Genomic DNA, 15,854 nt, shown 5'->3' on the forward strand with positions numbered 1-15,854 from the left:
TATTCAATAAATGACATTGGCAGATCAAATGCGTCACAGGCTATAACAGTCACTACATTGAAAATGCCAGGAACTGGTGAGTACTACATTCTAAAATATATTCAAAAGTGAGGGTATTTCAGTTTTTTTAATGTGGGTTGGTCAGTTCAATGTGTTTCCCATTTGAGCTAATAAGTTCTTGCTTGCGTTAGATGAACCTTATATATTATATTTCCTATTCTCTATTATTTCGTAGCTTGACACTAGCATGACACTATCACCTTCTTGTGTTGCTGTGTTGTTAAATCTCATCTTCTTCATCGACTTCGTACGTTACAATAATACAATAATTTATATCGAATCACTATTAACTTTACACACTTTAAACACTGGATTATCTTGTGTAGGGTGCTTAATAACTCTATACAATTATTTTCTACATTGCGTTTCCGTCATATACATGAAACCTTTCAAGAACGTTAAAGCCTACTTCTGTCTGTAATGTGATTGCTTTTCTGTCTAAATATGACTTCAATTTTGTCATAGCCTTGTTTCGTTGCTTATCATTGCTTTTGTCCTCCGTTGTACGCTGCGCAACAACATTCTTCGGGGAACCTTCCCCAAGTATGCCTTCTGGTTGTAGTAAGCATGGCTAGATTTCTTAAGTGCTTTTGCTTTTCCTGCTGTTGATCTTAGAGTCTGCTTTCTTCATTAAATTGGAATGATGAAGACAAAAGTAGTAGGTAAACTGTTCGTCCAATTTGGAGCCTTCTAGAGTCGGGCGTTGCGAGATAGTAGATTTAAATGAATTCTCGATCCATTAACTTTTGCATACTTGTACTTAACGGTGTAATGCTTTTGTATATCTACTATCCCGAAATACGCAACGCAAGTAAACCTCAAATAGTTTTAACCCAACAGTTTATTACAGAAGTTAATAAAATGCAAATACCAAATTATAAAGAAAAATGAAACCATGATTATTTTAAGGTAATTTACGATTGCATGCCACATTCTGATTTTTAGATTATAAATGTCAGGTAATAGTGGTTCAGGGATGAATGATACGCTTCAGCATATGTTATTAAAGCGATTTATTTATTATGATAAGTTTTACTTCTATGCAACAAATTTGGAGCAGTCAAAATATAAACACTTAATAACTAAAAATGGATTGCATGAAATAATGAAATATTGTAACAAGACATATTACACACATCAAGCGATGAAATATTACCTGTTACAGAAATGAATTGTGTTCTGCAGAAAGTAGTAATATTTGATGATTATGTTTGCGAGAATAATAAAAACGACATAATTGATTACTTTGTTCAGGGAAGGCATAACATTGTTGCGTTTGTTATCTTTCTCAATCATAATACATGACACCAAAAAACAAAAGATTAAATTGTTGTGTGTACATGTTTTTGAATACCCATCGCAAAAAGAGACAAATAGTGTCTGTAATGTGCAAAGAAATTGATAAATTTGTTTGCAATTCTGCATTTAAAGAACAATTTCATTTTATTTAAACCAAAGAGGTTAGTTAAAAATAAATGATGGAACACTATCATATAATGGGGTTATGTTATAGGATTTTCGGAGAATCGCAATGCAACCAGACACTTGTAAGCACACAAAGTATTTTTAGACACGAAATGTGGCCATCTATGTTAAAAGAGGAAACAAAGTTAACTAATTTAACAAGTGAACAAACAAGGAAAATAATTTAAATATATATATTGGCATTCATAGTAGTAAAAACAAAATCTTGGGGCTACTGAAAGCCATATGAGTATGTAAACAAAAACTATTTGTTTTGGTAAATTCACAAATCCTTAGACGAGTATGAAATTGAGAAGATACAAGGTATGTTTGCGGTTAAAACACAACAAACAAATGATGATATTTTACAACTTTAAACAAATATGCACTCTTACAGATTGATAATTAAAAAAACACAGAATAGTGTAAACAATCAAATTGACGGATAAGTGAAAGCAAGAAAGAATGCTGAAAAATCTGACAACGCTTCTGAAAAGGACTTAAAGAATTTTTTTCAACAAATGACGGACGAATATTTTGACAAAAATGAGTAACAAAACAGAATTACACACAATTTCAAACCAACATCGTACTCAGCGAGGTGCTAAATATAATGCATTAGACAAAAATGTTAAATGCTAATGATTCGAAAATACAAGAGGTCACAAAATTAGTTAGTACTGAGGAACACCAATTAAATAAGCTCCAAAGAACCGTAAGAAAGAATATATATGAATTGGTTTTATTTCAAGACAAGATATTATAATCAGAAAAATGTTGACAAGATTAAGCGTTAAAAAAGAAATTGATAAAAAATAATGAAAACACAAATTTAAATGTTGATGAAGGCGTACGCTTATCAGATAAGGTGAACGATTTAGAAATTAATTTACTGTCACTACAAATGGATGCTATAAATGCAACAAAGCAGGAAAATACTGGAATAAAACTGCGACTAAATGGTATAACTTCCCTTTTGGGAACTCCTGCATGAATTTTAAAGAATGAAATACATGCCAAAAAATATAAAGACAGCTCTTGGTAGTTATTCATTTTTGTCAGCTGGAAGACCTGAAGGTAAAACAATGAACATAAGTGGATGTATTCACAGGCACAGAATAATGTAAACCCTGTAATCCTTTCCCTTGATCAATTTTTACCTGGTTTTTGGTTTGAGCTTGGACAGCCAGCAATTTTTTATTAGAACAGAACAGAACAGAACAGATATTTTATTAGACTTATACAATTGTACATCGTCTTAATACATATAGTTATACATAAGTTCATGTCATTTCTCTAAACAAACTAAGAGGATTTTTTAACAAATTTAAGGCATGTTGTCAAGCAAAAGTCAAGAATTGATTTCTAAGTAACTAACCTTATAGTATGTATTACTTGATAACATTGGCAGTGAGGACAATTATCTTTAGTAGTGTACTTATGTCATGTTATTAATTATTGAGTTGCGTATAACAAATGCTTGTTTCATATATTTACAGACATTCATAATTTCAGTCTTGTCATACGAAGTCAGTAATTTATGAAACTTAAAAACAGATGGATTTACATAATACAGTGGTTTTATAAAAAGTTTACGTATTTGCGAATAGCACCTACAAACACAAATGAAATGAAATTCATCTTCAATATCTAAGTCATTACAACATAGGCAATAACGTTCATTGCGAGTTATATTGTTGCGTGCATATCTTCCGGTTTGTATTCTCAACGGATGTACAGAAACTCTAAGCTTGACAAAGTATAAACGTAAATTTTTAGGCGCTAAATCTAGATATTTTTCATACTCGAAAGAGGTTTTAAATAGTCTATACATGTCTAAAACAGTACTCTTACTAATATTTCCGTACCACTCTTGTTTAAAAGTATCTATCACTCTACACTTAAATTCGCATATGAATGTGTTAACACATATAGCACTTGGGTTATCAAATACATATGCAAATCCATAATCGTTTAACAATTTTTTAACATTAGAGACCCAGTTTACACACCCTTTATTACAATCATTAATAGCCTGGGTGTAAACATATTGGATAATAATATTAGTACTACGATTAAGTTTGAAAAAGTATTTTATAATTCTGACATACCTATTGATATATAAGGGATATCTCCCGAGTTCTCCATATACTGTAGCATTACATGTGTTTATTTTAACTTGCATCAATCGCTTACAGAATTTTAAATGTATACTTTCTATTTCTTTTGACTTAGTATAACCCCATATTTCACATGCATAATTCAATATCGAACCAACAAAAGCATCAAATAATTGACAAAACAGTTAAGGACTTAGGTCATATTCTTTGCATTTATATAATAATATATTCATAGCTTTAAGGGCTTTCCCAACCAAATGCTCTTGGTTAAATGTATAACTTCCAGTATAATTTATTACAGTTCCTAAATAGTTAAAGTTATCAACTACTTCGATAGTATGACCATTATATAACCAATTCTCATCTTGACGTAGTCCACCGCGTTTACGAAAAACCATTATCTTAGTCTTAGATGTATTTACTTTTAGACCCCATGCATTGCAATACAAATAGAGGTTATCTAAATGGGATTGGACTTCCTGTGGAGACTTGCCTAAAATGGCCATATCATCTGCAAATAGCAACATAATCAATACAATATCATCAATATTTAAACCAGAATTATTGTTATCTTGCATGAATAGTTCTAGGTCCTCCACGAACAAAGAAAAAAGTATCGGGGACATAACCTCCCCTTGACGCAGGCCTACAGCGTAACTAAAACAGTCAGAGTAAGATGCACATGATTTAACACCTGACTTAACATTTTCGTACATATCTTTAACTACTCTAAGTAGTTTACCTTTTATACCAGTATTATATAGTTTTAGCCATAATGCATTGCGATAAATACTATCAAAGCATTTAAGCAAATCAACATAAATTACATATAGTCGTTTATTTTCATTAATATACTTTTGCACAATAGAAATAAGAATATAAATAGCATCAACAGTTGAGCAACCTTTTCGAAATCCGAATTGCGCATCCGAAATAGTGGCATTAGCTTCGCAAAATGATTCGATGCGTTTGTTTAAAATTGTTGTAAATACTTTTGAAAAACAGCTTACAAGTGTAATTCCTCTATAATTGTTAACGTCATCAATAGATCCTTTTTTATGTAAAGGAATAATTACACCTTCTGTCCACTTTTCCGGATAGAAACCCGATGATAAAATGCTATTAAATATGTCACAACAGTGGCTAGATAATATATCAACACATTCAATAAAATACTCATTTAAAATACAATCGCTACCAGTCGATTTATTACGTTTCAAATGTTTAATTGCGCAATTTACTTCGTTGACAGAAATAGGTTCATCTAACTCTGGAAATGTTAAGTTACTTTCGTCAAAGTCGTGATTCGAACAAAAATGTTCAGCCTCAGCATTATTACAATCAGACGTATTGTTACTAAGATTTTCAAAAAAAATCTTGAAATCTTCCAGAGAAATATTACAATTATTTAATTTATTTTTTGATTTAAAGAATTTCCAAAATTCTTTAGGCTTACTTCTTCTTAAGTTTTCAATTTCTTTCATTTTGATTCGAAAGGCACAACTTTTCTTTTTACGAATTAAATCTTTGTAATATTTCTTTCGTGAACACAGTGCAGACCTATTTACCTCAGTCTTATTTGTATTAAAATTACATAAAGATTCTTGGTACAAATTCCTTGCATTACCACAATCATTATCAAACCAATCAGCACTTTTAATGCAACTTTCCGTTTCAAAACACGGTTTATTACTGTAATTGCATTGCTTTGAAAACAACGGATCCGCGACACAACGGATTGTAGAGAACTTGAGCTTTTATCCTACCCTGACACATTTATGGAACTGGAATTGTATCAACCAGCATTTGGTAATAGTCGGATAATTGATTTTGTTTGACTTTTACAGCATACATAGACAACGCAGCACTCTTTTAAGATTATTTGACGCCGGTAACAAATTTCTTAGTTTAAACTTACCAGCGATGAGGCTGTAAACATATCTGGCACAATAAAAATATATCATCATTATTAGTAATAACAATGGAACAAAATATTACACTTTCATCCGTAAAGGTTAGGCAAATTGATTCATCAAATATACCAAGTGAATTTACAACTACATTTGACCGACAAATTGTTTGGATAAAAATAAACAGTATCCAATTGGGCTAGATAAATTCAATACACTGACTTATTCATTAATAATTCCAGATTATCAAAACACAGTAATAAAATATCACAACAGTAAAAAACTTTTAAAGACTTAAATTTTTGAAAGTGGAAATTACAGTTATAGTGAATTAAATGATTATATAAAAGAAACGTTAATTACTAATGGCGGCAAAGAACCAGATGAAGCGAGCAAAATAACGATTGAATTTGACTTATCGAGTTTTAAGTGTCTTTTTCCATTAGCAACACTTTTACCCCTAATTTAAAAACTCTTTAATTCGTACCATTGATCGGTTTTGAAAACAAACTAATTAACCAAACAAAGTATGGGTCTTTATTGCCAGACATAACTAAGTTTATTATTACGTTGTACGTTCACTGTGATTTAGTTAATTATTCAATTGTTGACGGGACCTAAGGCGTTGTTTTCTATGACTTAAGTACTGCGAATTAATTCTATTAAAATTAAGATTACAGACCCCTTTGGTAAAATTGTTAATTTATTATTAAACGGAGTAGATTCAAGTTTTGCCTTTACATTAAAACAAAAATAAATAATATAATGGAAACAAATATAATATACGTAGTGGAATATATGAGTATTAAGATAGACTCACTGGTTTACCCACTGGTTCACTTACTGGCAGCTCTGGAATATATGATGTTATAGCTTATATTGGATTAAAAGTTACATCAAAAGGTTTTAAAGCAGCTGCAGCACAGGCACTAGATACAGCCGGAGATAAGCATTGGACACTAGGGATAAAAGGGCTTGTGATAAAATGGGGGAAATATGCTGTAAATAAGGCGGTAGCGAACCTGGAGTCACATAAAGCAATGCAATAAAATCCAACAGGAAATATAATCATGAAGGCTTCTGTGGGACCTGTAAAACAGGAATTATTGATAATCATCACCGGTGACTTGAACTACAACACCAGCAATATAAGAACTCCAGACGTATTCAACCTTTTTGTTCATCTTAAGGTATATCGGAAGTGACAACAGAGCAAACTTAGTTCACTGAAAGTACCCAATCCGCGCTAAATCTGATTTTCATTGCTAAATCTAATAGCTTAATGACATCGGGTGTTGGAGATGTATAGCGACTAAAACAGTCGCTATTCGACCAAAGGGCGTACCGTGGATGACGGTACGCGTAAACAATCTGTGTCGCATACGTAAACGTTAGTATAGAAAGGCTAAAAATAAATTTAACTCAAATATGGGACGAATTTCGAAAGCTCAGAAATGAATCAACTTTGGCCATTCATGACGCAAAGAAACATATTATTCTAAATTCTCAGAAATAAATTGCTCCGGGTATTTTCACTCTAAAGAGTGGTCGACAGTTCTGAATTCGTTTTCATATTCTCAACCGAAGCCGAGTAATAATGTAATCCAAGATCCCTATGGCGTTGAACCCTGCCTAGATGACGCTGGTAAAGCTGAAATTCTCAATACCAACTTTAAAAATCAGGTTTTATAAGATGATAGCGGTCATGTTGTCCCGCCAGCTAACAATCATTACAGTATTCGCAAAATGGACAATTTTACTGTGCTACCAAGTGAGATCGCTGACATTATATCATCACTGCCTGTTAATGAAGCTTCAGGACCTTCAAATACATAAACAATCGAATCTTAAAAGAATATTTGCACTCTCTACCTCACCCTTTGTGGTCCCTTTTTAATATGTCTCTATCAATCGGTAGATTTCAAAAGCCGTGTAACGATGCTATTGTGTGTGCTTTTTTCAATAAAGGTGATGCCATACTTCTGGCCATGTCTCCCTACTTAATACAATGCATAGATATGCGATACATGAGTTGTCTTGTAGAGTTTTTGAAGGAACTTGCCTTCTAGCTTGTAAAGATGATTTTCTGAAACAAAATATAGGGTTGAATGTAACATTCTTACATTACTAAGCTTTCAATCCTTTGATTTTATGAAAATTTTGCTAATTCATGTTATCTTTAAAACCTTTTTTGGCTGACTCGGGTGTTTTGGCATGTGGAGTCATTTTCTTCAATTTTTTTAAATCATTTGGAAGAAAAGATTAGCTAATATATGTCGCTTTTATTTTAAGTATTTTTATTTTATTTCTTCCCAGTTTTAGTACAATGATGCATTTTATCATGAACTCTATGATGACACAGTTTAAAACCTTTTATTTTATAAGGCAGAATGTGTGTGATGCTGATAGTTTCAAACAATGACTGCATCGTATCTTTGAAAGTGTTTTGCATTAGGTGCTCTGAATTATATTCCTCCATCTGCAGATAGAGTTGGGATCTCTTATCATAGAAGTATTTGGTGTTTACCTAGAAGTGTATTATTATTTGTTTTATGGTTTCCTCAAGTTAATGCATACTTTGATAAGATTTACCTTTTGCCTAATTTCTTTATTTAGGATTGTTGGGTTAAGAGTGAGGTTTGAGCACTTAAACTGGGTTTAACCCCCAAGTAAATTTTACATTTTACTGACCGCTCCAATTAGGTACCTAGCAATCCTTGATAAACATACATAGTTTTGTATATATATTATGTATGCACTGTGCTGTTTGTGGAGTTTTGTGCTGTTCTTCTTTGTGATTTATTGTTTTTAAGTTCTTTGTCTTTCGTGTTTACCCAGTGCCATTAAACCGGGTTTATGTTTTGCACATTTTGCTACTGAGCTTGTTTTTGTAGTTTTTCGCATAAATATTGTTATTATAGTGTTCAAACAAAACCTGCCATACACAATTCTTCAACGCATTTATCATTTCTTATATTCCCAAATAATAAATCATTTAATTTACTACACGTAAGTTTTCTGTTGAGTCTGGTTGTTGACATCTAAAGTCTTTGGTTGTTTTTTTGTGTGTATGTTTTAACTATGCATATATTATGACATAATGCCTATTAAACAAATAACATTGTAAGCACAATAGGAGTAAACTGTATATCGTGTTTTGGAAAAATAAAAACGAGTATCAAAGTCGATTTTATTTCGACTCATCGTTTAACACTTCTGAAGGAGTCGAGAGTGATCTTTGTGGTGCATTTTCCGTTTGTCACGTGTATTCTGACTATCTTAGTCAATTTACGTTTGACCTTAAGACGCATCATTTGGTTTTTACTGTGTAAACTGAAATCTTAACGGTTCATTGTGTTCCGCTTGTGTATGCTCACGTGGCAGTTGAAAATTGGGAGAAGTGTGTATATGCTTGACATTTGACTCAGTATACATTTTTAGCATTTGCCGTTGTTTTTGTTAAGTAACAAACAGGGTTTTTATGTTAATATTTTTTACCTATCTTTGATTAGCATATGTCTGTGTATACAAACAGATTCCATTGCTGGTCAAGTTATTGGCGTTGCTGTTGGCGGAAGTATCGGAGCAGTCGTGGCCATAACCTTGGTCGTGGTTATTCTAAGATGGAAATATTCAGTCAATTGTAACATAATAAGAAAAAGAGGTATGTAGTTAATTAAATGAAACTTATATGCTTAAACGACATCGATGAATATCTTGATTTTTAAGCAATTGCGTTGTAAGTTAGAAAGAGAACCAAACTATTTGTTAACAGTATTGTTGCTTACGTCAACCTTCTCTGCAGTACCACAAGTGCGTTATCAAGAGTCATAGTTTTACGTAAACATTTCTTGATATTAGCTGCTTAGATTGAGTTAAGTGTAGCATTACAGAACATGCTTTTTGTGTGGCTATGTATTCCGCTAAAACAAAATGTTTTCCCTTTAACCGCATTCCCTTTTTCAGATACTTCTTCTGGGCAATCCGTGTAAGTGTTTGAGACAAAGTGTTGAATGGTTTGAAAACACGTCATCTATGGCTGGTTTATTTACTCAATATTCAAATGAAAAACTACATATGAAAGACAATCTCAGTGACCCAAAGTATAAACATAAATGTTCATCTTTGGTCCTAATTGTACGTTTTCATGTTTGCAAGGAACATACCAACCAAGCTATATTTTAGAGCAGATTTTTTTTTTCATTAAAATAATGTTATAAATGGATAATTGAATTGAATTCAGTGAAGATAATCAAGTTTGTTAATCATTTTTTTTATAATTTTAATAAAGATAAAGCAAATAACTAAAGTAATGCGTTTAGATCAATTATTGAATAATTTATGTCTCACATTTTCATATTCGGTAACGACCATCCTGGGTATAGCGCGGATCAAAAGTACGAGGAATTGTCGGTGACTACTGTCACTTCGGTTTACGACGTTCTAAGTAAGTGTCATATAATTTATAATGTAAAGTACTCAATCTTAAACTTCCACTTTCTGTTTTTGTCAGTGTATTTGTTTTATATACAAACAAAGAAAAACTATTTCTGTTGCAATTAATAGTATTCATGTGTTACATACAGCCTTATATAATTACATGCAACCCGTTCTGCATCTAAGTGGTCACCTTGCTATTTGGTGTTTCTTACAATTACAAAGCATTTGTAGCCTTGAAAAACTTTAACAGTACTGCACATGTGGATATTGCATTTGTTTTCTACCGTTCTCCTTGATTGTGTTTCTGTATTTCTTTTACAGGATATGGAAAGAAAAGGTAAGTTAAATGCACATCAAATGAATACGCCGTCACTATGTGTATAAATGATGAATAAATACATTACGGGCTCTAAATCTAGCGAAGCTTGGAAGAGCCTTACTTAGGCTACATGTATGCGTGCACGTATACAGTTAACACTACCTTCCTTCGAAAGTGCATCACTATGAGCCATAAAATCCCGAACATGTGATACAACCAGTATTTTTCGTTTTACCAACCATATTGAACACGTGAGTACCGGACACTAAAAATTCAACAGAGCGCAACGACAGTGTTCGCTAGTTTGCATCACGAAAAAAGTAAATCATATTGTTATTCTTTGTTACATATATTCATACGCATTACTTTCCATTTAAGCGAAGGTCGTTATTTATTTTACATTTCATGTATTCTTCGAATGTTGTCAAAACGGATTTAATAACACTTTTAGACATTGTGCTTCCTTGATTACCGATTTAATTTCGACCATAGCCTACACTACGTTTTACAAACGAGCATCAATGTGGTCCTCGGATGCCCTTGACTGTAATCTTTTGACCTACTTTCTTATTTTTGAAGCTACAGCAATGAAATTTGGACCATAAGTACTGTTTTGTTAACACGTATTTATTAGGACTTTGATGACCTTGTATGAGACCTCTTGTTCTACTTTCTTAAATCTAAAAATAAATTGTTCAGGGTATTGAAATGAAGCATCGTCATTATGTTACAAGTGACTAACCCATGTGAGTTCTAGTTGTAACCAGTAAGACACATTTAAGGAGGAACGAACATGCGAAAGATGTTCGAACTATAAACACATCTGGGTGCATTACTGCGAAGGCAGTGTTTTTTTCATATTAAATAACCATATACGTTGTGAATGCGAATAATTGTTATATAAAACTTATATAAATAATTTCTTGAATAATTGACAGAATGATAATTTATACAAATAAACTGTGTATTTTATTGACGATTTGAAAATCACCTAACGTGCACCATAACGTATAAGCATCAAATAATAGCCACAATTATAGGATGAAGAATTCGTGAAATGCTTCTTTTATTGATACGACAAATTGTTATTGCACTGTAAGCCCAAGAACAATTTTCTGTTGAAAAGTATAAACAGCAGATCAAAATTTCAGGAAAATATTAAATGTTTAAGGTTACATACAAGTACCTTATAAATACATTTAAAATGGATAACGGCAAATAAAAGGGCATAGCAAGAGTCGATGTTTCGTCCAATATGAAAATGCGAAATAGAAAATGAATATCTTTATGTTATGATGTACATGTATTCCAAATCTGCAACATTTTAAGTGGGGATTTAGAATCTGAGCTGCATGATGGCGACGAAACGTTAAAAAAGTAGGAATTTGGAACCTGTTTTCGCCTGGTAATTATAATAAATTATATATCTCAAATACACCATGACGCGCATTCGGCTCAACAATATCTATGCTCCTCTATACTTTTTCTTTCAAGCTATTAGGTTAGAGAATACAAAAGATATTGAAGGAAACACTTCTATGTCATTTGAACCAACTCTCGCGTACAACAAATATATCGATAAGAAACATACCTTGATTGACGATCAATCGAGCCAAAATACTACTGGCGTTTGCATTTGTGGTCACGTGACTTTTTTTGCTCATCACCTGTGTGAAAAAAGTATGTGTTTTGAGGTTAAATGACCTTTAAAGTATCACATTTTCGATTTCCGCATATGTAAACATCAAACTGGTCGAAGGTTATCCTTTAAAAACTTTTCGCCGTCATCTAACAGCTCAGAATAAAAATCCTCACTTAAACTGTTGCAGATTCGGAATACGTGTTTCCCCCTGATTATGTAAAAGTTTCTTACATACTTGTTTGTCACTCTTAAAATATGACATTATGTCGCAATGACTATGTTGTAAGGTCAATATGAATTAAAATACTGCTTTAAGCCACTGATAAATTTGTAAAAATGTCGCAGTTATACCTGCTTTTATTATTTTGATTTGTTCAAGACGTAACGAAGTGTAGTTGACGTTTAGTACAGTGTTATAGTTTGAAAATGGATATATTTACGGACAGACATGCTGTTAATTATTTGAGTAAATAATAATTACGGGGTTAGTACTCCATTAAATTGGTTCTCATAATAACCACGTAGTAGCTAAATCACGATGGCAATGTTAAATATATTATAGCTGATAAAACAAAGCCTCTTACCCAATCCACTGTAAGTCCATTGGAAATGTCATTATGAGCAAATTGTGTTTTAATCAATTCTTATATATTTTGGTAAATAACATAACTAATACTGATACAACTACTTCATAAATGCCGTATCATTGACAATGTGACAGTGGAAAGAAAAACTTCTGCCAAACAATATTTTCTAACATGTTATGCTTGTAAATACAACAGTTTTGATAAATCATATTTAATTTTTTTATTGTCAATATTATTTTCCTTTTGAGCACAATCTTGAAGTGGACTTTGTCGCTGTAGTTTTCATTGTAATATTAAACTATGTTAACAGCGGTAAACTTGAGTGATGTAGTCTATTACTTCTACGAAATGGTATACCTTTGGTGCCTGTACAATCCATTGATTAAAACTTTACCATACTTTAACATTCACTATTATACTAATGTCTTCGAAAACGAGTTTATTTTGTTAAGAGCTGCGTTATATTAAAGTATTAAGGACGCACTACACCAACCCAAATGTTAAAGAAATGAATTATGTCTGAAATTATGTCACTTTAAATAAATCAAACGACATCTTAATTACCTGGCCCTACAGTTATATATATAACACAGGTAAATTAGACACATAAAAAGGTTTCCGGACTGTTTTATTCATAAATAAAATTTTAAATGACAATTTCCACCAATTTGGCTGATATTGTTTTAGTTTACCCCACCCGGAAAACATAGGCAATTACGTGATGCATATGGGAAGAACAGAACTATTTTAAAGGCGCGATATAAGGATGTACTTGAAAAAAATATGTTTTATTCCTAACAAAGGTACTAAGTTAACGATATTACTTTTCAGACAAGACAACTTGCATATTTATTCCACATTGGATGAGTCAAGTTCAAATTCGAATGAACTCTACATGAATGTTTCGAAAGGTATGTATATAGACAAACTGATGGTTAAATAGTCATATACAATATTACAAAGGATTGATTGTTCATATAAATATTCTAGTGGACTAGTAACAACAGAACATAGTTTGTAATATATACATATAATTGGAAACAAAATCAAAATCTTCATATATATTCACGGAATATTTCTTAAAACTATCATAAACAATATTTTTGCAAGAAATACTCGACGACTGTACATGGAGGAAACCACACTGATTTAAATATATTACAACAACATGATTTTGGTAGTATTACTGATTTTGTTACAATACTTTTTTTTAATATAGTCTTTGTCATCTTCACATTTGGCTCGTAATGAAATATAAATATCATATGTGGTCTCATGCATATTAGTTTGTTTGCAGAGGATCCCATTAACAAGAACACGACACTAAAGAACTCGGCACAGACGATGTTTTAATTCAGTTTTAATTATTAAATAAGCATTCACAACATATCAAGTATGTGGGGCTGTAAGAGAATATTAATACCCAGCATTCCAAATGTGCCCTGCAAGTCGAATTCCTTATCTCCATGGTAATGCCAGTACAATGTTGAACGTACAAAGGAGCATAAGACAAACGAATGCAAGTTTTCTGAGGAAACCTCCGAGAAGAGAAATAAGGAAAAAACAATAATTATTTCTCTGTTTACATGATTGTTTTAAAGAGCGTATTAACAAAATGTTGTTTGCCATCTATCTATAATAATATTGATTATTAACCATTTAATGTTGCGGATTAACGTTTGTTCTTCACATTGTTTTCATTGATAATTTTATGATTATGAAAGTTTTGTGCTTCACTTATCGTGTAGAATTAAGTTTTATGCCATTATGTTGTTTTTAAAATCATAAATATGCTTATTATAAACATCTTGGATATACTAGGTAATCGCTTTCCGAATTGCATACTATATTTTTCGGTAAAATTTGTAGTTTTATCAATATAATACAATACAATATTTATTTGTAATACATAAGGACACCGACCCAAGATACAACTCTATAATTTTCAAAGTGTTATGTATAATATGTGTAATGCATACACAATAAATAATGAGATGTAATTAATTTTGCATATATTATGCGCTGTTAATTTAAAACAGAAACAATTATATATTATATATATATAGTCGATTTCGTTTAAGTAAGTAAGTCTCTCTTAATTGAAATGACAACTTCAATTACTTCGACAATGTAAATATACAATGAATTCGTTCATCTGTCAACAACTATACAAATTGTGCTTCACTGTTAACAATATTGAATATGTTAAGATAAGAAATAGTCCTTAATTCCTCATACAGCGAGCAATCTATAAGAAAAAGAATCTCATTATCGATAACATGTACGTTTCCATAAGGCAAAATGTACAAAATCGGACGACTCTTATAATAATTAAATGTCGCTTTTATCAATATTTAATGCGTGACTTAAACATCTAAAATTTTAAATATTCGTTTATAATGGAACAGTATGGAAATAGTAAGGGAAATGTCTGATGTTAGCGCTGATTTAAACAGTCTTTTACACTTTGGACTTTGCAACGTTTTCTGTGAACGTACTGCCCAAAGGGATGTATAACCTTATTATACTAATACACTTTATGCAGCAAAGTGACAGATTTGTGCAATTGCATAACTCTCATCATCGTTCTCTTACTTTTTTTCAATTTCATTTGGGTTTGGATAGGAGGGGTGGTGTTCCACTGAACAATTATTGTTTGATTACAACTATACCAGAAACATTACACAATCATATTTTAACCTTGAGCAATGCTGTCAAATGCGTAATGAACTAAAATACATGGCAATTTTATCAATCCCGCTTGTTGGCTCAAACCAGTCTGAGTTTTATGTCTTACAATGTTAACCTAATTGGTAATGATATGATGTGTCGTAAGTTTCTATTGAACTTTCGTTTTCCTAGGTAATGGTATTTGAACGACATGTATTTAGATATGTAATTCGTGTTCAAATTTTACTTTCAATATGTCGTGAATTATGAATCAACATATACCCTCATAAATGTACAATTGTAACTGAAATAGAGTGATAGCTAGGTGTACACTGCAAATAATATGGCTTTAAAGATTGACTCAGATACCCGGAATACCCTTTAAAAAAACAACATGAACTATACTAAGTCAATGATACCATTTAATGTTTTGATCAAGGTGTTGAACTTAAAGGGTTGTTCATAAAGCTCGCAGGCAGAAACAAACTCATGCCATATAGTGGTATAATACAATGTTTGTTATTCAGTCTCAATGTCATGTTTTTAAAATGTAATTAAAAACTATTTTTGTTATCAAACAACACTTTAAGTAACAATGCTCTGCTGCAACGTCAGTAACTGGCAAACATTGTTTGCTCCACA

The 15,854-nt window shown here is 31.8% G+C and overlaps 2 protein-coding genes across 2 annotated transcripts in view; both read left to right on the forward strand.

Moving 5' to 3' along the window:
• The window catches only part of LOC128235990 (hemicentin-1-like), a 31,663-nt gene extending 31,602 nt beyond the window's left edge, over positions 1–61 (forward strand). Inside the window, exon 10 of the mRNA XM_052950772.1 lies at positions 50–61. Within this exon, the coding sequence (XP_052806732.1) occupies positions 50–61 (12 nt within the window). The remainder of the gene's footprint in view (positions 1–49) is intronic.
• LOC128235270 (uncharacterized) lies at positions 60–14,464 on the forward strand. The gene is made up of 7 exons (XM_052950074.1): positions 60–76; positions 9,090–9,218; positions 9,521–9,542; positions 9,940–10,001; positions 10,316–10,331; positions 13,374–13,453; positions 13,840–14,464. The coding sequence occupies exons 1-7, from the start codon at positions 64–66 to the stop codon at positions 13,893–13,895; spliced, it is 378 nt and encodes a 125-aa protein (XP_052806034.1). The 5' UTR covers positions 60–63; the 3' UTR covers positions 13,896–14,464.
• The last annotated feature ends 1,390 nt before the right edge of the window (positions 14,465–15,854 follow it).

Source organism: Mya arenaria, chromosome 5, assembly GCF_026914265.1.
Source record: "Mya arenaria isolate MELC-2E11 chromosome 5, ASM2691426v1".
Taxonomy (NCBI): domain Eukaryota; kingdom Metazoa; phylum Mollusca; class Bivalvia; order Myida; family Myidae; genus Mya; species Mya arenaria.

Coding starts and splice junctions, on each gene's coding strand:
- LOC128235270 (XM_052950074.1), top strand. Junction 9,219..9,520: donor TAACATAATAAGAAAAAGAG/GTATGTAGTTAA, acceptor TCCCTTTTTCAG/ATACTTCTTCTGGGCAATCC. Junction 9,543..9,939: donor ACTTCTTCTGGGCAATCCGT/GTAAGTGTTTGA, acceptor TCCTGGGTATAG/CGCGGATCAAAAGTACGAGG.